This window comes from Heterodontus francisci, chromosome 15 (genome assembly GCF_036365525.1).
Source record: "Heterodontus francisci isolate sHetFra1 chromosome 15, sHetFra1.hap1, whole genome shotgun sequence".
NCBI lineage: Eukaryota > Metazoa > Chordata > Chondrichthyes > Heterodontiformes > Heterodontidae > Heterodontus > Heterodontus francisci.
Genome location: NC_090385.1, coordinates 31,740,980 through 31,765,262, shown reverse-complemented (window position 1 = coordinate 31,765,262; position 24,283 = coordinate 31,740,980). Strand labels below are relative to the sequence as shown.

Here is a 24,283-nt window from a genome sequence, read left to right as displayed (position 1 = left end):
CCATGGTGATCGCATAAAGGCCCAGGACATCATTACTTCACACCTTCTTTGTTTCAGAAGAACCCATTCAATTCTGGAATATTTTAGGATGGGTACAGGATGGATGCAATTAACACCTTTTAGCTTTGAAGATTTTTCTTTGTCCCTCTCAGACAGTTGGAATATACAAAGGCCAAGTTCCTTTTCCTCTTTTCCTTCGGCCGCTATTTTGGAGTATTGTCCACTTTTTAGATAGGTCCATTTTTTAAAAGCCAAAGTCAGTTTTTATAACTCTTCAGATTTTGTCCATAATTTTTGTATCGTCGCACTTCTTGTGCAAGTGACACACTGTATAGAGGAAATGCAGATATTGGGTGAGAACAGGATCAGAGTTGACTTCGATGTTCCCCTATAGTCTCATACTCAGTGCCAAAGTGAGGATTCGCCACTTGAGGAAGGCATCAGAAAGTGTATCCTCACAAACAGTCAATGTTATCAGAAAAGGAAGCAAAGGCAGAAATTTGGTCAGAAAAATGGTACAGATTAAGAAAATTGGACTATCTATGATAGTTCTGGACTGCAAGTGTCCATTGACACTTGACTGAAATGTTACAGTCTAGAAATTATTATTGAAATGAGCATACAAATGCAACACATTCATCTGGTATTCCTATATCTGCTATTTTAATTTATATAGCACCTTTAATGTGTAAACATGTCCCACAGGGGTGGAAGGGAATAAGGGAGATGCCAAGCTTTGGGAGACAGAAGGAAGGATGACTAATAGATTGATCAAAGTGATCAGTTTTAGGAGGGGTCTTAAAGGAGAAGAGCAAAGTGCAGAGGCAGGGAATTCGGGAGAGTGGGACCTAGGCAACTGAAGGCACAGCTGCCAATGGTGGGGTGAAAGGAATGAGAGATGTGCAAGAGGCTGGAGTCAAAAGAACAGAGAATTTGCATGAGTTGTGTTGTTGGAGTGGCTTATAGAGGTGGAGAGGAGCAAGCTGATGGAGGAATGTAAACACAAGGATGAAAATTTTATATTGGAGGCTTTATGATGGAGAGGATATGGCATTGGATGCTCAACTCATGGTTCAATAGAGCATCAAGTTTGTGAACTATGGAGGCATTAACCTATTTAAAATGAATCAATTAGAACCTCTGTTAAAATAATAGACATGGGAATATCAGAAGAACACATGAAGAACTTGTATGCTAATATAGTACTAAGTAATTTCCAGCCTCATGTATATTGAGGAATTAAAGCAAAACCTTTTGGGAAATTTTGTAACTTAACTTCCATCTAGACTAGGCAATGTCAATCAATAGTGATTATAGTTCAATAGGTGTGTAGAAGATCTGTACCAAAGACCATTATTTATTTATAATTTAGAATCATTCTATGATTCTAACTAAGTTTAATTTGTACCATATTTAGCCATGGAAACATGACTTGAAACAGGAATGAAGATTTTATCTTTGGCTGTTTACTTAACAATTTTGCAGACCTACAATCGCAAAACCTCTTTAAAAAGCAAAATTCTTAAAATGCATTCAGGAGAATGTTTTTAGGAGAACCTTTTTAAATATTAAATAGAAAGAGTAGGGCCTATTAGAAGGTCATAAGGGTAACCTTATGCGGGGAGGCAGAGAACATTGGTATGATTCATAATGAGTAGTTTGCATCTATTTCCACAAAAGACAGGGACGATACAGCCATTGCAATCAAGGAGGAGGAGTGTGAAATATTCTTAAAATGCATTCAGGTGAATATTTTTAGCCAGTACGGAGCCTAGCCAACAAGGGAGGAGACGGTTCAGGACTTCGTTTTAGGGAATGAAACTGGGCAAGTGGAAGGGGTATCAATTAGAGAGTACTTTGGTGGAAGTGATCATCATGCAGTTAGATTTAGGGTAGTTATGGAAATGGACAAAGATGGACCAGGAATAAAAGTTCTCAATTGGGGAAAAGCTAATTTTACTAAGCTGAGATGTAATTTTGCCTAAATGGACTGGAAACAACTACTTGAAGGTAAATCAGTACCAGATCAGTAGGAGGCGTTCAAGGAATAGAGAGCGATGGTTCAGAGCAAGTATGTTTCTTTAAAGAAAAAGGGTGGGACTAACAAATCCAGAGGCCCCTGGATGGCAAGGGGCTTGAAGGAGAGGATAAAGAAAAAAAGGGAAGCTTATGACACTCAATACTGCAGAAAATCTAGAGGAGTATAAATCGTGTAAGGGTGAAATTAAAAAAATAAATTAGGAAAGCAAAGAGAGGGCATGAAAAAATATTGACAAGTAAAATCAAGGAAAACGCAATTTTTTTAAATAAATACATAATGAGTAAAAGAATAACTAAAGAAAGAGTAGGGACTATTAGAGGCCATAAGGGTAACCTGTGCGTGGAGGCAGAGAACATTGGTATGGTTTGTAATGAATAGTTAGCGTCTGTTTTCACAAAAGAGAGGGACAATACAGACATTGCAATCAGGGAGGAGGAGTGTGAAATATTAGATGAAATTAGCATAGTGAGAGAGGAAGTATAAGGGGTTTAACATCTTTGAAAGTGGATAAATTCCCAGGCCAAGATGAAACGTATTCTAGGCTGCTAAGGGAAGCAAGAGAAGGAATAGAGGAGACTCTGACCATCATTTTTCAATCCTCTCTGGCTACAGGTGTGGTGCCAGAGGACTGGAGGACAGCTAACATTGTACCATTGTTTAAAAAGGGAGAAAGGGATTGACTGAGTAATTACAGGCCAGTCAGCCTAACCTCAGTGGTGGGAAAATTATTGGAAACATTTCTGAGGGACAGGATAAATCTTCATTTAGAAAGACATGGATTAATCAAAGACAAGTCAGCACAGATTTGTTAAGGGAAGGTCATGTCTGACTAACATGATTGAATTTTTTGAGGAGGTAACAAGGAGGGTTGATGATGTTAGTGCATTTGATGTAGTCTTCTTTTGGGCCTCCTTATCTCGAGAGACAATGGATACGCGCCTGGAGGTGGTCAGTGGTTTGTGAAGCAGCGCCTGGAGTGGCTATAAAGGCCAATTCTGGAGTGACAGGCTCTTCCACAGGTGCTGCAGAGAAATTTGTTTGTTGGGGCTGTTGCACAGTTGGCTCTCCCCTTGCGCCTCTGTCTTTTTTCCTGCCAACTACTAAGTCTCTTCGACTCGCCACAATTTAGCCCTGTCTTTATGGCTGCCCGCCAGCTCTGGCGAATGCTGGCAACTGACTCCCACGACTTGTGATCAATGTCACACGATTTCATGTCGCGTTTGCAGACGTCTTTATAACGGAGACATGGACGGCCGGTGGGTCTGATACCAGTGGCGAGCTCGCTGTACAATGTGTCTTTGGGGATCCTGCCATCTTCCATGCGGCTCACATGGCCAAGCCATCTCAAGCGCCGCTGACTCAGTAGTGTGTATAAGCTGGGGATGTTGGCCGCTTCAAGGACTTCTGTGTTGGAGATATAGTCCTGCCACCTGATGCCAAGTATTCTCCGAAGGCAGCGAAGATGGAATGAATTGAGACGTCGCTCTTGGCTGGCATACGTTGTCCAGGCCTCGCTGCCGTAGAGCAAGGTACTGAGGACACAGGCCTGATACACTCGGACTTTTGTGTTCCGTGTCAGTGCGCCATATAGATGTAGTCTATATGAAGTTAAGCAAGGCTTTTCATAAGGTCCCACATGACAGACTGGTCAAAAAAGTAAAAGTCCATGGGAGCTAAGGCAAAGTGACAAGTTGATCCAAAATTGGCTCAGAGCCAGGAAGCAAAGGGTAATGGTTGGTGGGTGTTTTTGTGATTGGAAGGCTGTTTTCAGTGGGGTTCACAGGGCTCAGTACTAACCCCCTTGCTTTTTGTGATGTATATCAAAGATTTGGACTTGAATGTAGTGGGTATGATTAAGAAGTTTGCAGACAATACAAATATTGGCTGTGTGGTTGATATTGAAGAAGAAAGCTGTAGACTGCAGGATGATATCATTGGACTGGTCAGGTGGGTGGATCAGTGGCAAATGGAGTTCAATCCAGAGAAATGTGAGGTAATGCATTTGAGGAAGGCTAACAAGGCAACGGAATACACAAAAAGTGGTAGGATACTGAGAAGTGTAGAGGAACGGAGAGACCTAGGAGTACATGTCCACAGTTTCCTGACAGTGGCTGGACAGGTAGATAAGGAGGTCAAGAAGGCATTCAGGATACTTGCCTTTATTAGTCGAGGTATAGAATATAAGAGCTGGGAGGTTATGCTGGAACTGGCTAGGCCACAGCTGGAATACTGTTTGTACTTCTGATCACTGCACTCTAGGAAAGATCTGATTGTACTAGAGAAGATACAAAAGGGATTTATGAGGATGTTGCCTGGACTGGAGAATTATAGTCACGAGGAAAGGTTGGATAGGCTAGTGTTGTTTTCCTTGGAACAGAGGAGGTTGAGGGGAGACCAAATTGAAGTTTATAAAATTATGATGGATCTAGATAGAGTGGATAGGAAGGCCGTACTCCCTTTGGTTGAGGGGTCCATAATCAGGGGCATAGATTTACGATAAGAGTAGGAGGTTTAGAGGGGATTTGAGGGGAAATTGTTTCACCTAGATGATGGTGGGGATCTGGAACCCACTGCCTGAAAGGGTGGTTGAGGCAGAAATTCTCATAATATTTAAAAAGTACTTGGATATTCAGTTGAAGTGTGGTAACCTACAAGGCCATGGACCAAGAGCTGGAAAGTGGAATTAGGCCGGATGGCTCCTTGTCCGATGGCACGGACATGACAGAATGAATGGCCTCCTTCCATGCTGTAAATTTCCATGATTTCTATGATTGGTACCCAATGATGTGATTTCTTTCCTAAACCCAGGCATTTTTCTGGAATCAGGAAACAAAACTTTGATCATTGAAAGAGTCAGATATGATGATGAAGGAGAATACAAATGCAAAGCCACCAATGAGCAGGGAACTGTGGAAACCTCAGCATACATTTCTGTTCTAGGTATGGATCTGCAAGTCTGTACTTCCTCTTTTTAACAGAACTGGGGGGTAGTGGGTCATGGCAGTGAAATGTTCCTCCCACGTCCTGTTCACAATTCTCATTCAAATGGTCGAAAGAGGGATAACGCATAAACACACGCAAATGCACACACGCGCACTCAAATGTATTTATCTATCATTTCTGTAAATAATGCTAGCCTACACATTTATATCTCAATACTTTTCCTTCAATACAGCCAAGACCATTGTTTTCTGAACTTCATGGACAAAAATTAATACACATCTAAAAATTTCAGAATCTCATGTATTAAATAAAGAATTTTATGTATTCAGTCACCATAAATAAATGATCAGTGTTATAACGGGTACCCATTCAGATCAGTTTTGCACTGTCTGGGCAAAATTTAATCCAGCCTAGGGGAGTGGGTAGTGAGAAGGAGGGGTGGGGGTGGGGGGGGGGGGGTTGTAGAATCAGGAGGGAAGGCAAGGGCTGGAGTGTCTGTCACTTTCCCAACTCCATCCAATTCAGTCAGGAGTGGGAAGGTTGAGGACGGCCTCCCTGCCCAGAGGGCATTTGAGACCCTTACGTGGCCAATTAAGAGCATTGCTTCTGGTATTCTATCACCGGTGGGGGGCCCTCTACCACATGAGAAGCCCACCCAGGAAAAGGTGGCCATCGTTTGGGCTCGGGAGGATTGGAGGGTGTTGTGTCCTCCTGTGCCCCACAGTGGGCCGCCTTGGTGGCCAGTGCTGCCCCCATTGAAACTCACTGCCCCCCACCCTGCCCTCACCAATGACTACTCCCCCACCACCAACACCCACTGCCAGAGCCTGCCTGCCTGATCTCACTTACCTGGGCCTGTTTCAGCTTGCTGGTCTTGACTGGGTGCAGTCCCAGCAGTGGCCACCACTTCCGATTGGCTGGCAGGTCTTGGAGGTGGGTGCTCTGCCCTTAAAGGGACAGGAGCCCCGACAGCAAGCAGTTAATTGCCTAATGGGTATAGAATTGCATCAGGACCCCCGAAAATGGCCTTAGCCCTGGCTTTCAAGCCCACCATTGAGGCCACCACCACTGCCATCAGCATTAAATTCAGCCCTCTATCTTCTCAGTCATTGCATACATAAGTGTTTCTGTCAATAAGAGTTTTTTTTGGTACCATGGCAAGGGCTGCACCTCAAGTATTCTATTGCCATGGTAAATGTAAATAATGGTTTAACAAGATTTAATAGTTATGGATTAAAGCTCTCCCCACAACACACACATGCACAATCAAAAGTCTGAATCAGGTAGATAGCAGTTTTATGTCCCAGTGTAGGTTTCTCATCACATCAGAGGTGATCAGTACCATGATAAGCTGTGTCTGTCACCATTAATAAATTTAATTTTGGGTATATTAAAACCTATTCCATGAACAGTGACAATTTTAAAATGTCTTTTAATATCTTTTTTTAGGGTCTGAGGAAAAATCCAACTTGGAACTGATTATCTTGGTCTGTACTGGGGTAGCAGCCACACTATTCTGGCTTTTACTCACACTTTTTATCCGTAAACTCAAGAAGGTAAGGTTGTAAATTATCGTTCTTGTTGCTAAATTTATGTTGCACCATGAAACAAAGAACCAAAATGTCAGATGAGGAAAAAATGTACAGATTTATGGCATCTTGGAGGCGTCATTGCTTTAAACTGAATGACTAAAGCATCCACCTCCTTTCTTAGTTTCCAGGTCACAACACCTGAAACATTGCCAGGGCCATTACATACATCACTAGCTTGTTAATGATGTGTAAGCCCTGACCAGTATTCTACATAACGTACTTAGTAAAAATTGAATTGTTCTTATCTCTATTCTGTCAGTTTTCTCTCCACATTTCTTAAAGGGTGGAACCTGTCTCCATGGTTTAAATCTAGGTGCCAGCAGTGATTCAGTGGTAACACTCACCTCTGAGTCAGAGGATTACGGGTAAGAATCCCACTCCAGAGACTTGAGCATGTAATCTAGGCAGACACTCCACTGTTGAAGAAGCCATCTGCAGGATGAGACTTTAAACATCTGCCTTCTCAGGTGGGCTTAAAGATCCCATGGAACTAATCAAGGAAATGAAGGGGAGTTCTCCCCAGTATCCTAGCCAACAGTTATGCCTCAATCAACACCGAAAACAGAATATCCTTTTTTATTTAATTGCCATGCACAAAATAGCTGCCCTGTTCCGTGCATTACAGCAGTGACTACACTTCAAAGGCACTTAAATTGGCTGTAAAGTTCTTTGGGACATCCTGAGATTGTGACAGATGCTTTATAAATGCATGTTCTTTCTATGGTTGCTGGGATCCCTCAGATACTACATCGAAATTCTCAGTCTTCATACCTGACCCTCAATGACGACTCTGATATTATGCCTTGCTGGAACTGAGTTCCTTTGTGCCGTTCCTAACCTTTCAACCATCGCAAGATGTGCCCTGACACTTACAGATTTACCAGCCTCACAGTCAGTGAAATATTTTTGCCAGGTCCATTGACCGCTATCAGGAGCCCACAGGGTCTGAAGAGGCACACGATTGGCTGCGCTAAGTCTGTCACAGTATAATATTGCCAACAGCTCTTGTAAATCCATCAGAAGATAATTTAAAAAAAAATAATTTTTAGAAATCTCACCCTGTAATTGATTGTGCAAGTTTTCTGAATTTGAACTTGTAAACATTGCCCCCGACTCCCTACAACTAATTAAAATATTGTGATGCTCTGCTTTGCCGTGGTGCAAATAATGGAAAATAAATCAGATGACATATTTCTACTATTTGAACGGCATTGCAACATACCAACCCATAAAATGGGTGGAAATATCGCATGTTATCCATTACTTTAAGCAGACAATTGGAAGGACATTTCCTGTTTCTGCCCCTGCCCACTTCAGTTCCATTGTAAAGTCAAATCTATTTCAGCTGACGTTGACAGCCTATTCAGCCATGTGGGGAAATCACATTCGCATTCGCAGGTGCACAAACTTCCAATAGGACTCACTAATTCATGATTAGTGGCAGGAACCCTGGCTAATTTTGTTTTTAGTCCAGGTGCGTCAAGGCCTATTGTGATGATCCTACCAATGGCCGACTTAGATTAGCTAATTCAGCAGAAGACAGAGGTAAAACCTGGGACTTTCCAGAGTTTGTGATGTTTTTGCCCACTAAACCATCAAAATACTGCCTGAATAGATATTTTGATGGTAAAAGAAGAATGAGTTGCATGGGAGTGAACTGATAATAACCCATAGTATCTTTGCAGCCAAGCTCTGTGGATGTTAAAGCTGGATATCTGTCAATCATAATGGATCCAGACGAAGTGCCACTGGATGAGCAGTGTGAGCATCTCCCATATGATAGCAGTAAATGGGAGTTTCCCAGGGACAGACTCAGGCTTGGTAAGTAGAGCAGATTTATAGATACGACACATTACAAAATGTAATAATATAACTAAAGGCATGAATTAATCTTGGGATTAAACATTTCTTTGTTTTAACATTTTAATTTCAATCTGTATTCACTACTTCAAAACATTCACCCAGTTCTATCAGTGGCTGGATTCAAAGTAGCCTTGAAATCTTGATTCAGCTCACCATTTCACCATTTCCTCCTCCTTTCCGAGGACCTCAAATTCTGCAACTCCTTCTGTTCCCCCAGCATTTTCTGCAACCTACAATCCAGAAGCTTTTAAAGGCCAAGCTTGAATCACCCAACCACTACTTGTGGTGGCTCATCTTCCCTCCTACTGTTTTGAAGTTTGGCATTGTCCTGAATTATGGGCCTTGGTCCTTTATCTAGATTTCTCAATAAAAAAAACCCTATCTAGGGCCACATTAACGCACCGACCCTAGAGGGTCTGGGCCCAGCCAAATATGGGGGACCAGGTGAACACAGCTCATTATAAACTTAAACTGTGCTGCCTGCCAGTTGTGTTACTTGCAATGCACAGAGACAGTAACTGGAACATGAGTGCCTGGAGCAGAATGTATACTTAGGACCCCAACTGTCATTTTTCCAATGAAGTGGTCAGAGTGTCCTCTGTGTATGCTCTAACTTGTAGCAGCTGACACCACAGCTGAAGAGGATCTTAACATTAAGTACCTCTTTATTTGTGTGGAGTCTGGTGGAGCCGGAGCAGTCCTCCACAAAACCAGCCTGGGCCACTGCCATATTAATCCACCACCACATCCCCAGAGATTAGCCTTCCCCTCACACAATGGCCAACCTTCTTCCAGCCCAGAGGCAATGGCTGCCCCAGTGGCTGCTCAAACGCTGGCTGTAATCCACTGGGCTGATGCTAATGAGGCTCAGCCTTCAAAATGACCAACTTCCCCAAGTCTGCTGAGGGAGAAAATCCACCTCAAACATTCACCTCATTCCTTGGGCTTCTACTCTGTCTTCAGTAAGGCAAGGCAGTGTGTATACAGTATTGTTTAGATCGACTAATTAATGAACTATTATCGTGAATCAGTTTCAGAAACTTACCATCATTGTACAGAACTCACTTCATTTCAAATGTTGCCAGATCTTTCATACTAAATTGTATGTTTCTGCTGGTACATGTTGTACAGGCTGATCTAAAAAAAAAACTGCTGTGAACTGAAACTATTTCTCTTTGTCTAATGCACAGGCAAAACTCTGGGACTTGGGGCATTTGGCAAAGTGGTGGAGGCATCTGCTTTCGGGATTGATAAATCTTCAACCTGTAAAACAGTGGCTGTAAAAATGCTCAAAGGTACTTTTCTGCACCCTCAATAAATATGGATTTCATGGAGATGCAGCAGTTATTAAAATCAGCTGCCTGTAAAGTACTGTGTAGCCAACTATAGACATTTTCTGTGTTTAACTTGGGGTTGTGTTGTTGCAGCTTTCAGACTCACATTGGATACTTCTCAAATAAGTAATTCACTGATATATATATATATATGCACACACAATGCTAATCAATTTTCAGTCAAAATTAAATGTAGAGGCCCAACCCAATGTAAAAAGTTATGGTAATTGCAGAATTTGGAGCTGGGGTAAGAGAAAGGCAAAATCCATGCAATTAAAATTTTGGAGGATACATCAGGTGGGGGAGTAATTTTCCCAGTACCTGGGAAGTAGAGGAAGGGCCAGGAAAAATGTCCAAAAAAATGCATTGGGCCGGCTCCCTGACCTGCTCCTGCATCCTTGCACTATTATTGGAGGTGGCTTCAGAGCGGTGATGGCAGCCCTCCTGTCAGTGGCAAGAAACCAATTAAGGTAATTATGGAGGCAATTAGCAGGCATTTTGGGAATTCTGCTATGAAATTTTGACCCCAGCGTGTGAGTCCCCACTGCCTCTGCAGCTCGTCTACCCACAGGAGGCGAGAGCAGAGCAGGAGGTCTGAGCACCATGTGTTTCATATGCAGTGGCCACTATAAAGGACATAATTGGCAATCCTGAGGACATTGCAGGCAAATGCTTGCAATTGTTCGTTTGTTACCTGCAGACAGATCCACCAGATAGTGCTGGGCGTGAGGAATTTGCTGCCAGTTCCATCAGCAAAATGGCACCTCCGTCTTACTGCCAGCCCCACCTTCACCATTCACCTCAGCAGCACACAGAATTCACAGTGGGTCTACCAGCTGCCCTTCACTTCGGGCACTCTGATTAGCCCTCCCGCATTCCTCAGGCCGCCTGCTGTCCCTAATTGGACCGCGCTCCTGGAGGCATCTTCTTAATTGGCCTCCTTCAGGAAGATCGCACCCAATGTCCCGCCAGGTCCGCGTCTGAGATCACAGCCTGGAAATCAGCCCGACTCGGCTCGTGAGTCGAACAGGAAAATTGAGCCCATTGTCATCTGATCTCATCCACATCCCCCACCACAGTTGCACCCACAATTAGGTGACATTTTATATTATTATTGTTATCATTGTTAAAGAATTGCTTAATGATATAGTATTAGTCTTTTGTGCCAGGGATAGAAAAGGGGTGAAATTAGACTTGGACAGGGAAGCAAAACAGGCAGAATCACTTTTACTGCTCGTTATATCACACACCCAGCATTCAGTTTTATTGAAGTCAATGGAACTGAATTAAAAGTGGTGCATACAACAGGTGACGGATGCAATACCAGCTGAGTTAATCTGTTCTGGTACTGTTGGTTAAGGAATAATTGTTGAGCAGGACACTGGGAGAACCCTTTGCTCTTCTTCAAAAAATTGCCATTGGATCTTTGACATTCACCTGAAGATATAGATAGGCCTCATTTTAACATACCATCTGAAAGATGACACCTCTGACAATCCAGCATTCACTCAGCACTACACTTAAGTGTCAGCCTAGATGCTGTGTTCAAGTAAAAGAATATTGCTTGAAAACCAGTTTCTGACCCAGAAACGAGAGAGCTACCAATGAGCCGTCTTGGTATATCAGGTCCTCTACCTGTCAGCTCAGTGGTAGCACTCTGACCTGTGAATCAGAATGTTGCAGGTTATAATAGTTGCTACATTAACAAAAATAGTAGTTCATTGGCTGTGAAGTGCTTGAGGTGGTCCTGCTGAGGATGTGAAAGGTGCTATATAAATGCAAGTTTTTTCTTTAACTCGTCAGGAGAACATGGCCTTTCCTATTTGTCCTTTAAAAACTAGATATATAAAAATTGCAGTTTAAATTTTTGTATCAGTATTAATCACAGAATTACAGATTTCACAATGCAACAAATAAAACATAAAAGCAGTGTTAAGATTTCTATAATAGTTTATTTTAAAATATTAATTCTACTCAATAATTCACAAAACAGGATATATTCATTTGGAGGTTTATGGCTTTGTGTAAAGTCTTAAGTATGGCCTTCAATAAATTGTGACAATACAGTGCTCCTGCAAATGATCAAGCTCAAATTTCAATCTCATTCGCTTTCAAATTTGTCTGGAAGGGAAGTGGCACAATTTGCCAATTTGGCAAGAACTGTCTCACAGAGACAAAATCTAACCTAACAGATTAACTAACCTAGGAGTGTCTCTGATGGTACTTTTAGACTGAAGTCATCAATATAAAAGTGGAGGAGGGGTAAACTAGAAGTGCAGAGAAAAGAAGAAAAGATCGCTCCCAAGCGCTAGCTAAACGTATTCTTGTTATAAAGATTTTTTCAACAGCCAGGTGTCACTGAGTTTTCCAACATCAGTGTCTGGTGGTATATCAATGCAGGACAGAGGATTAATCTAAAGCATCCCTGACACCCCAGCACCACCCCCACCAACCCCCCCACCGACCCCCGTGTATTTAACTCATGCACTCTGCCATGTGGTGAGGGCAGCCATCCCTCCACAGAGGAAAGGAAAATAAATCAGAGTATCAGTCATTGCTGGCCACTGTGATCTGGAATCTGGATTATGAGCCTCTAGTTAAGACAAGCAGAGGTTGGGTGGTAGATTATCCCTTTCATATCCCGGCCACATTAAGTACATGTGTCACACGGTCTGTGAGATCAAGGGACAGGAAAAATTGAGGGATCCAAAACTATCAATTTTTTTTTACTACAAACAAGAAAACAAATAATCTGGTTGCTCCATATTCCACTGTAAACTTATTACCAATACAACCACTTATTGTTAATGTAACATTTGAAATTTATGACCATATAATCCATATAATCTGTTTATAACAGTAACTCAGATGTTTATTATTAGAAAAAATGAGATCAAGGCCAAATCTTGAGTTAATACCTTATCATTTCCCTGTTCTGTTCTCCTTCTAAAAACAACATTGCAACCTTGGCTTTTTAACCCTGCTTTGTAGACAGACCAAACACATTTCCTATTGTATTAATTCACTTCAATCTCACTCTTTAACAGAGGGGGCTACCACTAATGAATGCAAAGCACTGATGTCAGAGCTGAAAATCCTCATCCACATTGGCCATCATCTGAATGTAGTGAACATGCTGGGAGCCTGTACCAAGCCTGGAGGTAAAGACTGAAGACTGTTCATCTGCTAGAGTACACAAGAATTTTGATGGATTATTTGAGCTACCCACCTTTTCACAAAATCCCACCTCTCTCCAAAAACATTCCTAATTTTCTCTTGAGCCTTTTAATATCAAATACTTTAATGGCCACCTCTGCTAACTTACTCCACAAGTCTATTCCCTTTTATGTCAAAAAAACTAACTTCCTTTTTTGCTGTTTACTTCCTAATTTAGGATAAGATAACATAAGGGCTTTCTGTAGCGAAGGTAAAATTAACCAATTGTATGCATTGTATTGTTTGCTTCACTGCAGATCCATATAATGGATGTCCCTGACCTACCAACCGTCAAATAATTGAAGTTAACCATGTCAAGGGATCGCAATCTAAGTTTTATATTCAGTTTCAGAACATTGCTTTCTGAGTCTCTGGCTCCAATGTTTATTTTATGATTGATTAAGAATATAATTCAGAGAGAGGTTCAGTATTATATGTTGAGAATAGCAGAGATAATGGTGTAGAAAGTGCTGTAAGACACATGCAAAGCAGATCACTTTAGCTTTAGGACAGCCTGCACCCAATCTGTGCAGGCGTTGGGCCCACTGTCAAAATTGTGAGGCCCATTTTTTTTAGGCGTTCCTTAACAAATTGGTCACGTCATGAACAGAGTAGACTTTGGGCCGACCGCACTCAGGGTTCTTCAGCAGTCTCTGCGGCCACCAACCAAAGATAAGTTTTTGACATTTTTTTCTTCAAAAGCACCTTCTTATGGAGCCAGGATGAACTGGAATGCTCCCCGCACTCCACAAGAGTTGGAATCATCCCCACCCACCTCCCGTAATCCACTCCAACCCTACACTTGAAAATTATCTGAGGGCTGCTGCTGCCGAGGGCAGGGTGGGGACAGCTCATTCAGATGAGGCCTTCGATCTGTGCCTTCTTGCTTCAAGCGCAGACTGTCTCCACAGCTCGGAGTCATGGGTCTGAAAACAGCCCCAGAATAAATTCTACTCCAGCGTCTGGAACTTGCATGAATCGAGATAAGAGAATTATAGCATCATAGAATGGTTACAACACAGAGGAGACCATTTAGCTACTCAAGCCTGTGCCGGAGCTAATTTTTTTAAAAATTAAATATATTAAGATTATTCATGTTTTCTTTATGGTTACTTTAGTGTAATAATCAAATCGCAATCAATTACAATAACGAAAAAGTATTTTTCTTACACGTTCAACCTTTTCTATAATAAATATGTTTCCTTACTGATAAGGTTATGAAAACAAACTGAAAAAGTTAACAATGGTATCTTATTATTTGTTCCACAAAAGAAGTCTGCCCAGTGTGGCAATAAGCCACATACACCAGGAAAGTTTCAGGTTTGGGTCCCAGTCTGTGCTGAGTTTGCTGATTTCAACATGGCAGGAGGAATGTTACAACTGGCCAAAGAGCTGAAGTTAAGGAGAGGAAAATCAGCCAGGGTTCCCATTCTTAATCATTGTCCAGTAATTCCAGCTGCAAAGTGCTAGAGTGCAGCATCAAGTGAAGAAAGGATTGATGTTGGTTGTAATCCTGCCCTAGTACAATCATCTTCCACCACTCAGTGTCTCAGCTCAAACATGAAGGATGATCACTTCTGAGTTCGGACGAAAGGTCATCGACCTGAAACATTAGCCCTGATTCTCTCTCTACCGCTGCTGCCTCAGTTGATGAGTATTTCCAGCAATTTCTGTTTTTATTTCAGATTTCCAGCTTTCACAATATTTTGCTTTTGGACTAGATGAGCAGTCCACCTGCTCACAGGCCTTTTCAGTGGCAATTTGCTGCACTGTATTATTTTCTTTCTGCCATCTGGGAGAAGGCCTAATCTTCAGTAGTGCTTACCACTGTCAACTCGGCAAAGAAAGCAAACCCACCACGTGGCGATCATTAGCTCTTCTTGGGCCTCTTTCTGCTACTTATGTCAGTACTAAAAGGTTTATGCTGTGTTATTAGTTGAATGATGAAGCCTGTCACTACAGCTAATTATTTATTGTCTAACTTGTGCCCACCTCATTCTGATTGATGAATTCTGAAAAGCATTGCCTTATATATCGCTCACTATCGGCATTATGAATAGTAGGTTCTTGTGGGTGTTTCCTCAAGCAAAACCTGTCACTTCAGAAGAAAGAAATGTTTCCAAGAATAATAAATCCTTTGTAAAAATTAACTTTTTGTGGTCAAGTCCCCAGTTTTAAGCCAATTTTCCTTTTGCCAGTGTGCTTGTACAAACAAACACAGTGTTCTATGTAGATTAAAAATAGGTTTCCATGGAATAGGTTCCCTAAAAGTTGTTTTGTTGGTTTTCACCAGGCCCTCTGATGGTAATTGTGGAATATTGCAAGTATGGAAACCTATCGAATTACCTAAGGAGCAAGCGGAATGACTTCATTTTAATCAAGGTAAGGCCAAAAACTGAGAACATGCTCGAATGTTCAAGGTTATTTTGGTAACCTGAGGGGTAATGGTCTATCTAACGGTCCAAAAACTGCAATCAATACATCTACCTTTATTATACTCTTAGGAATACAATTTTGTCTAGCAGCATGCTGGCTAACTGATTTGCATTCAGCAATATTCTAATGCAGTCATTAACTGGTTTGGAATAAAATGGATTAACAACTGCATTGGAATAGCTTGCAAAGGAATTTTAACTGAATGAATTAACAGTGCACTATCAGTCAAAATGAAACTTCTTGTACTTAAAGTTCCTGTTTTAAAAAGGAAGCACACACACGAACAAACACACCACTTGGGGTGGTACAAAATCATAAAACCAGGAGGAAAGAAAAAAATAGTAAAAAGAAATGTTTTGATCATCTGAATTATGAGTCTGCAAGGTCTTGTCTTGTATATGTCACTGTTCCATTCAAGACAAGCACAGTCACTGCACAGAAGGATATTTCAGCTTTTACACATCTGGACAGTATCAACTCATTATGGTATGAAAACAAGAAATGCTGGAAATACTCAGCAGGTCTGGCAGCATCTGTGGAGAGAGAAGCAGAAACTGAGTTCTGAAGAAGGGTCACTGACCTGAAACGTTAACTCTGCTTCTGTCTCCACAGATGCTGCCAGACCTGCTGAGTATTTCCAGCATTTCTTGTTTTTACTTCAGATTTCCAGCATCCGCAGTATTTTGCTTTTATCAATTCATTATGGTCTTTGCCATTGGCCCTGATCATGCATGGTCCCATCGATTGCACGCACTGGCCTTCCTGGTCTCTGTAAGTTATAAACTTGCTGTCTATTTCCAGTGTCAGAAAAATATCAACCAATCTGAGACACTTGTCGATGAGACCAGCCCAGAAGTAATGGAAGGTATAAAGCGAAGACTGGAGAGCGTGGCGAGTACAGGAAGCTCAACAAGCTCAGGCTTTGTGGAAGATAAGAGTTACAGTGATGCGGAAGAGGAAGAGGAAGGTACTTTCATCTTCCTTCCTTGTGTGTATTACATTGGGAATAATTGAATTGCCATGATTGTTCTCATTAACTTAGCAAGACTATTAAAAATCAATTACAAGAGTAATTTATTGTATGAATGGGAAATTTCCTTTCAAACTAAACTCAAGCGACCCTCTGAAAGGCTGTAAATAGACCTGCCAAAGGATCAAAACATCCTGTTGGACTTTGCAATATCATTGGGCCACTTGTACAAATCCGATCGCATTGTGTACTTTACATTATCATTAATAATCACATTACCATTGTCAGCAAATGTAATGATATCAGAATCAAACAACCCTGATAAGCTTGTAAGCTGATAATACTGTCCCACTAATCCACAAAGATGTTAACCCTTTGAGGGCTGCAATCTTATTCCAGCATCCTAGTTTGTGTTCATCAGGGTGAGGAAAGTCAATGCTTGGGAATGGAACATGTTTCCATTTCAGCATCTAGCACTCTCAGGTCAGCTACACCACATAACATATAGTTTAATGCCAGTTTTGTGCTGCAGACCCATGTCCGCTGGGAACTGGATTTTCTAGCAGTTCATTTCATGTAGAATCTTCAGAGCAGGTAGACAGAGATGATTTTTATCTTAGCTACCCATCTGGTTTCCAGACCCTTTTAGACTCTCCCTGTCCTGTTACCAGCAAACATGCAAGGGTACTGCTGCTGATGGCATACAGTGGAATTTTCTTCCAACCATAAACTCTCAACCGTAAGCTCTGTCAGTCAGTAATGAGGGTTTTACATGGCTGACCTGTGTAGACCTCCCTTTGGCACTGAGGAAGATCCATTGCCAGAAGCCAAACATTATGACTGTGACTCGGAAGCAACTGCACATATGTGAGATTGCATTCGCATAGTAGCTTTTAAGCAGCAGTTACGACTTTTTAACAACTACCCACGGACAATCCAGTGAATGCTCCAGTGCTTCTAGCAGTGTTCTGAATTCCACGCTATAATAGAGAGGGCAAATCCAGACACGAGCTGCTGACTACAACAGAGATAAGATCTATTTAATAGAAAGAATTGTCAGTTATGATACATTTACATCCATCCTGCTACCCACAATTGATCTGTTTTGCAGATGCTGAAGACCTGTACAAACGACCACTAGCTATGGAAGACCTGATTTGTTACAGTTTCCAAGTAGCAAAAGGCATGGAATTTTTGGCTTCGAGGAAAGTAAGTTGATTCCCAATCCTTGCAGACATTAGGTTTTACTCTCATCAGAAATTTTCATTTTTCACTACTGGTACTGACTCAAATCTTCATATACACCAGTACATCATACAGTGACACCCTGGTCAAAATTGTCTTAATAAAGTTGAACAATATATAAGCATTGGAGTTCCAGAGTCACCAGATGGAAGGGAAAATTTTAACTTCAGGCAGAGAATGGGCAAGGCGTCATGAGCTCATACTTGGAGGCATGAGATCCGAGCCATTTTGAGGCCTGGGCTGTTGTGTGACTGCCTTTCAGAGAGATGTCCCTTTAATATCTTAGTATGCTAATGAGCTAAGTCATGTGACTACATACCAGTCTCGCTCTGTAACTGTAACACATGGAGGCAAGACCTATAAATAGTTATCTCTGCACTGTCTGTACTTGTTAGCTGTTAATAAACCTGTTTGAGATCTTCAATCAACTGAACTCCAGCATCTTATTTATGTTGCATCAGACAACATAAAAAGATTCTCATTACATGGGCCTGGTTAGAATGTGGAATTTGCTACCTCTAGAAGTAATTGAGGAAAATAGCTTAGATGCTTTCAAAAGGCAACTAGATGAGTACATGAGAGAGAAGGAATTAGAAAGACATGCTGAAAGGCTAAGATGAGGTAGACAAAATAGGAGGAGACTCAGGTGGAGTATAAATGCCAGCACTGACTAGTTGGGCTGAATGACCTGTTTCTGTCCTGTATATTCTATGTAATTCTATGTAGTGCTGTCATTTGTGTGCTATTGGCAAGCTGCGAGCATCAAGCAATTGCCCCGCTGCACCACAGCTGGAGGGCAGTAAGTCAGCCGACTCCCGTGCTGATCTGGCCGACTGTTGGATGCTTGCATCAGGGGTTGGAGGGGATGGTCTGGTGATCCCTGGCAGAGCCTTTGACAGGCCTGTAGCAGGCCAAAGTTCTCAATCTCAACTAAGCCACCCATGTAAAAGGCACTCAGCAGAGCCCACAGGGAGGGAAAATCATCATGCAAGGCAAACCATGCTATTATTGCACACTTATTGGAGGCCAGTGAGAGATGATATTTACAGAGACCTGAGGGTTTTTCGTTTCCACTTTCAGTGAGGGTAGAAGGTAACATGACAAAACACGGAAAAATGAATATCAGTGTTTATTTATTAAAATGTACAATCAAAATAATATAAATAGCTTTGTTTCTAAGCTTCCAAATATTGCGTTGTAATTCCAGTGTATCCATCGAGACTTGGCAGCACGCAACATCCTGTTGTCTGAGAGCAACGTTGTGAAGATCTGTGATTTCGGCCTGGCTCGCGACATTTACAAAGACCCAGATTATGTACGGAAAGGAGATGTAAGTTTACAAGATACCAGCTTTCGATCGCAGAAGCTGAATTACTAATGCTTTGTGCTTCTCTGTCCAGTAGATTAAATAGTCTTGTGCATCTTTGCAGGCCCGACTCCCACTCAAATGGATGGCACCAGAATCCATATTTGATAAAATCTACACAACTCAGAGTGATGTCTGGTCTTTTGGAGTGCTGTTGTGGGAAATATTTTCCTTAGGTAAGTCTAAAAAGAAAAGGAATAATTAACATCAGGAAGCAATTTTGAATTCACATTTAAGCTCTAAATGTTGCATAAGGCTGCACGTCAAAAACTAGGATTAGATGCCAATTTTGAAATTATTAGACAGTCTTTAGAAGATACATCCAATTGCTTTTTATCTTTGTACAGAAATAAATTGTATACAAATCTCTATTTCTAGGGATTAGCCTTTACATTAGATTTACTGATGTGTGGATTCAAAGAATATTTAATTAAATATACTAAAAATGAAATTGGCTTCAAATTGTGTTGTACGAAACTAACAAAGCTTAATGTGTGTGGGTTAAATGCTGTTGTCTTTAGCAAGTCAGACTTCACTGATCTATCAAACATGTAATTTATCATAAATCTTTACTTTTGGAGAATCTCAAAGGCAAAGACCTAGAAATGAGTTGCTCGCTTAATCTGAATTGAAGATTTGTGCATGTTGTTCTAATTGAAAGAAATGATTCTTGAAAGTATTAAGAAAATCCACAGCAACTGCACCATAATGAAACTAAAAATACAGTAGTGGATTATTTCTTCTGGTTATTACGTGTTACTATCATTGGAAATTTTTTTGATTTCTTTTGCAATGTTTTTACAATTTTCCTATAATTTAAAAAACATAGGACATTTTTCTGCTACTTTTGCACATAGCAAACAAAGGAAATATTCCCACCCTGCTTGTACTTAGCACAACCATGTAAATCTACAATATCTGGGATCTTCATTGGCTGAAATTCATCCATGAAAACCTCTCATCCAATGAAAGCTCTTTGTTGCTCCCACTTCTAAATTGGGCAGTAGAAAGTTAAGCAGTGACAGATAGAAGGGCATCCTAATCTTTACACACGTTATAAGCTTTTATTTACAGTGACACACATCACAAACATGCACCACCTAACCTAACAACCACAGTTTCAGTCTGCTTCTATATATAGGAGCACAACTGAATCTCCAGTTAATGGCCACAACATAAACTCAATTAAATACTAAATTACTATACAATTAACACACAGCAGCTTAAGAAGAGAGGTAAATAAAGGATTATGGAGATGCATTTAACTTCAAAGATGCGAATTGCCTATTCACTATCACCAATGTTGTGCTTTCATCAAAGAAAAAGTTCACTCCCTATAGGTTTTAAAAAGAAAGAAAGCATGGTTAGACTAGGTAAAGAAGAGTAAAATCAAAATTAATATGAAAATGGTCAGAAAGAATACAAGAGAATACAAATGGATAAAATGTATAGTAGGGCAAGCACAAATGTTCTAACCGGGTATTCAAACCACCAAGTCTACTTTTTCTGTATTTTCAAAAGCCAACGTATTCCATTTTGTTTGGTGATTTAGAATGCAATTTTGAAAAGTTATGAACGGAATCTATTCAGTGTACATTTTAGATATTGCAGATCCATGGGATTTCAGTTTAATTTGCTTCTCTGCTACGAACCTCTTTTCAAATCTCATTTTAACAGATTTTTGCAGTGCTCAGGACAGTACTGGTATTTCTCAGTTTGTTGAACATTTTTTCCCCATCTTCTCACCTCATTTCCGAAAGGATACATGCGGGTTGGGTCACAGTTCCAAGGGCATTTCCTGCTTCTGTGGACCTGACCATGATGGCCAATCTTCATGGCTATGCCAGGTGCTGAGTACCAGAAGGCTATTGAACCATGGAGGTGATGTTGGGTGTGGGGGCCTTTGCAGTCTAAGCTTATTCCTGCCCTCACCCAACAACCACATGTGATCATTCTCTAACACGGTTAGCCGAATACCCATCAAAGAGAAAATCTTGACCAACTCATTTTCTCTGCTCTTGCTCAAGGCACTGAGGCCCATTTGGTACCTTTAGTGCCTTCAACTGGTGTCAGCCAATTCAGCATGGTGCTGTAATGGAAACTGGATCTTACTACCTTCGTGATTTGCGTGTCACGATTCCACAGCTGTCAGTGAATATTTACTGAGATCTTCCAAATTCCTTCCATTCATGGCCATTACCATCCTTCATGGCAAAAGAATCTTCCCCAACTAGTATTGGCATTGTTTGAGTGAATTGCTGATGCTTGCTGCCTCACCTCCCATATTTTAGGAACCCTCAGAGTTCAATGAAATGCTCCTATCAGTGAGCAAAGTTAAAACAAAAAAATTCCATTGCTATTAGGATGTTATGGGCATTACAGAATCACAGAATTATTACAGTGCAGAAGAAAGACATTCAGCCAATCATGTCCACACCAGCTCCCCGAATGAGCAATTCACCTAATGCCATTCTCCCACCTTCTCCCCGTAACCCTGCACGTTCTTACTTTTCAGATAACAGTCCAAATCCTTTCTGAAAGCCTCAATTGAACCTACCTCTACCACACTCTCAGGCAGTGCATTCCAGATCCTAACCACTCGTTGCGTGAAAAGATTTTTCCTCATCTCGCTTTTGCCAATCACTTTAAATCTGTGCCTTTTTGTTCTCGATCCTTTCGAGATTGGGAACAGTTTTTCCCTATCACTCTGTCCAGACCCCTCCTGATTTTGAATACCTCTATCAAATCTCCTCTGAGCCTTCTCTTCCCCAAGAAAAGCAGTCCCAACTTCTCCAAACTATCTTCGTAATGGAAGTTCCTCATCCGTGGAACCATTCTCGTGAATATTTTCTGCACTCTCTCTAAGGCTTTCACATCTTTCCTAAAATGCAGTGCCCAGAACCAGACACAATACTCCAGCTGAGGCTAAACTAGTGTTTTATGCAAGTTCAACATAACCTGTTTGCTCTCGTACTCTATGCCCCTATTAATAAAGCCGAGGATACGGTATGCTATATTAACCGCGCTCTCAACCTGTCCTGCCATCTTCAATGACTTTTGCACGTATACCCCCATGTCCCTCTGCTCCTACACCCCCTTTAGAGTTATACCCTTTATGTTATATTTTCTCTCCATTATCTTCCTACCAAAATGAGTCACTTCACATTTCTCCGCATTAAACTTCATCTGCCACTTGTCTGCCCATTCTACCAACTTGTCTATGTCCTTTGAAGTTCTACACTATCCTCCTCACAGTTCACAATTGTTCCAAGTTTCATATCATTCACAAATTTTGAAACTGTGCCCTGTACACCAAGGTCTAGGTCATTAATATATATCAGGAAGAGCAAGGGTCCCAACAATGACCCCTGGGGAAACTCCACTACAAACCTATCTCCAGCCTGAAAAACATCCGTAAACCACTACTCTTTGTTTCCTGTCACTCAGCTAATATCCATGTTGCTACTATCCCTTTTATTCCAAGAGCAAATACATAAAATTCAATAAAATATTTCTGTTTCTTCAAGGCTGCTCCATGTTGTGAAATGATTGGCATCACAGAAGGGACAATATTTTGAATTAGTTTCATGTGAAGTGTGGCTATTACTGGAAAAAGGATAATGTTTCTGCATAGTGAGTTATGAGGAATGGGCATGGCTTTACATATAGAAAATAAACAACAGATAATGAGGAATGAACCACAGCATATTGGCCACCCAGTCAGGACAGCTTTTCAAATCTAATTGAATGTATTTACAGCTTACAAACACCTTCTCCACCAGATATCACAATAGATTAGTTTAGCTTAGCAAAAGCACGAGCCACAGTTTTCACTTTGTGCAATAAAGTAAGAATGAAAGCTTAAGGAATGCAACATTAAGGGCTGAATTCTACAGACCGCACCCCCCCCCCCCCCCCCATGCTGAGGGTTGTGGCGGGGTGTGGCTGGAATATGCCTCCAGGAGAGAGCCACCACACACCCCAATGCCAGGAGGGCCCAGCCTGATATTGCCGGCAACGGCAAAGCCTTGTTGCAGGCCCCTCACTGCTTGGCGACGGACCACCATTAACATATTAAAATAAGTTCAGATTGATGAATTAATTACCTTTAGTTCCTGCCGTCTTACCTGCTGCGATTTGTGTGCCGCTAGCCTGCACGCCCACGCTCGTAGATCCCCGCCCGAGGAACCGAGGCGGAACACTGGTGAGGAATGGGGAAGAGGTACATTACTCAGTGCGGGACAGTGGGGAGCTGGGTCAAAGTGACGTCAGTGGTATAGGGGATGATGGGAAGGGTAAAGTTTATGCACTTTGGTGGGGGGGTGGGGGGAAAGACAGGTGGACAGGTTTTAGAGGGGAGAGGGCAAGTAATTAATTCTATGGTTATTGGGGCGGGTGGGAGAGGGGCAAGATAAATTAATTTAATTTTTTTCAATCAATATATCTTTAAATATTTAAATTGAATGGCAGGGCTCGAAGCACAGGCAGCTGATGCCATTGCCCACCCCCTCCACATTATCGGGGAGGGGGGTGGCGGTCCACCCCCCATGCTGAGGGTTGTGGCGGGGTGTGGCTGGAATATGCCTCCAGGAGAGAGCCACCACACACCCCAATGCCAGGAGGGCCCAGCCTGATATTGCCGGCAACGGCAAAGCCTTGTTGCAGGCCCCTCACTGCTTGGCGACGGACCACCATTAACATATTAAAATAAGTTCAGATTGATGAATTAATTACCTTTAGTTCCTGCCGTCTTACCTGCTGCGATTTGTGTGCCGCTAGCCTGCACGCCCACGCTCGTAGATCCCCGCCCGAGGAACCGAGGCGGAACACTGGTGAGGAATGGGGAAGAGGTACATTACTCAGTGCGGGACAGTGGGGAGCTGGGTCAAAGTGACGTCAGTGGTATAGGGGATGATGGGAAGGGTAAAGTTTATGCACTTTGGTGGGGGGGTGGGGGGAAAGACAGGTGGACAGGTTTTAGAGGGGAGAGGGCAAGTAATTAATTCTATGGTTATTGGGGCGGGTGGGAGAGGGGCAAGATAAATTAATTTAATTTTTTTCAATCAATATATCTTTAAATATTTAAATTGAATGGCAGGGCTCGAAGCACAGGCAGCTGATGCCATTGCCCACCCCCTCCACATTATCGGGGAGGGGGGTGGCGGTCCACCCCGGCTACTTAAATGAGCAGCCACACTTAACATCACGGCGGCTCTGTGACGTGCAGCCCGCGTGGGCAGGCTGTTATTGTTTTTGCCCGCTGCCAGAGTATAAATT

At 41.8% G+C, this 24,283-nt stretch overlaps 1 protein-coding gene across 1 annotated transcript in view; it reads left to right on the top strand.

Annotated features, from left to right (window-relative positions):
• Positions 1-24,283, top strand: part of kdrl (kinase insert domain receptor like) — a 222,310-nt gene that overhangs the window by 159,995 nt on the left and 38,032 nt on the right. Inside the window, exons 15-24 of the mRNA XM_068047355.1 lie at positions 4,850-4,981; positions 6,434-6,540; positions 8,262-8,397; positions 9,630-9,734; positions 12,821-12,934; positions 15,283-15,371; positions 16,227-16,392; positions 17,507-17,604; positions 18,848-18,970; positions 19,071-19,182. Of these exons, the coding sequence (XP_067903456.1) occupies positions 4,850-4,981; positions 6,434-6,540; positions 8,262-8,397; positions 9,630-9,734; positions 12,821-12,934; positions 15,283-15,371; positions 16,227-16,392; positions 17,507-17,604; positions 18,848-18,970; positions 19,071-19,182 (1,182 nt within the window). The remainder of the gene's footprint in view (positions 1-4,849; positions 4,982-6,433; positions 6,541-8,261; positions 8,398-9,629; positions 9,735-12,820; positions 12,935-15,282; positions 15,372-16,226; positions 16,393-17,506; positions 17,605-18,847; positions 18,971-19,070; positions 19,183-24,283) is intronic.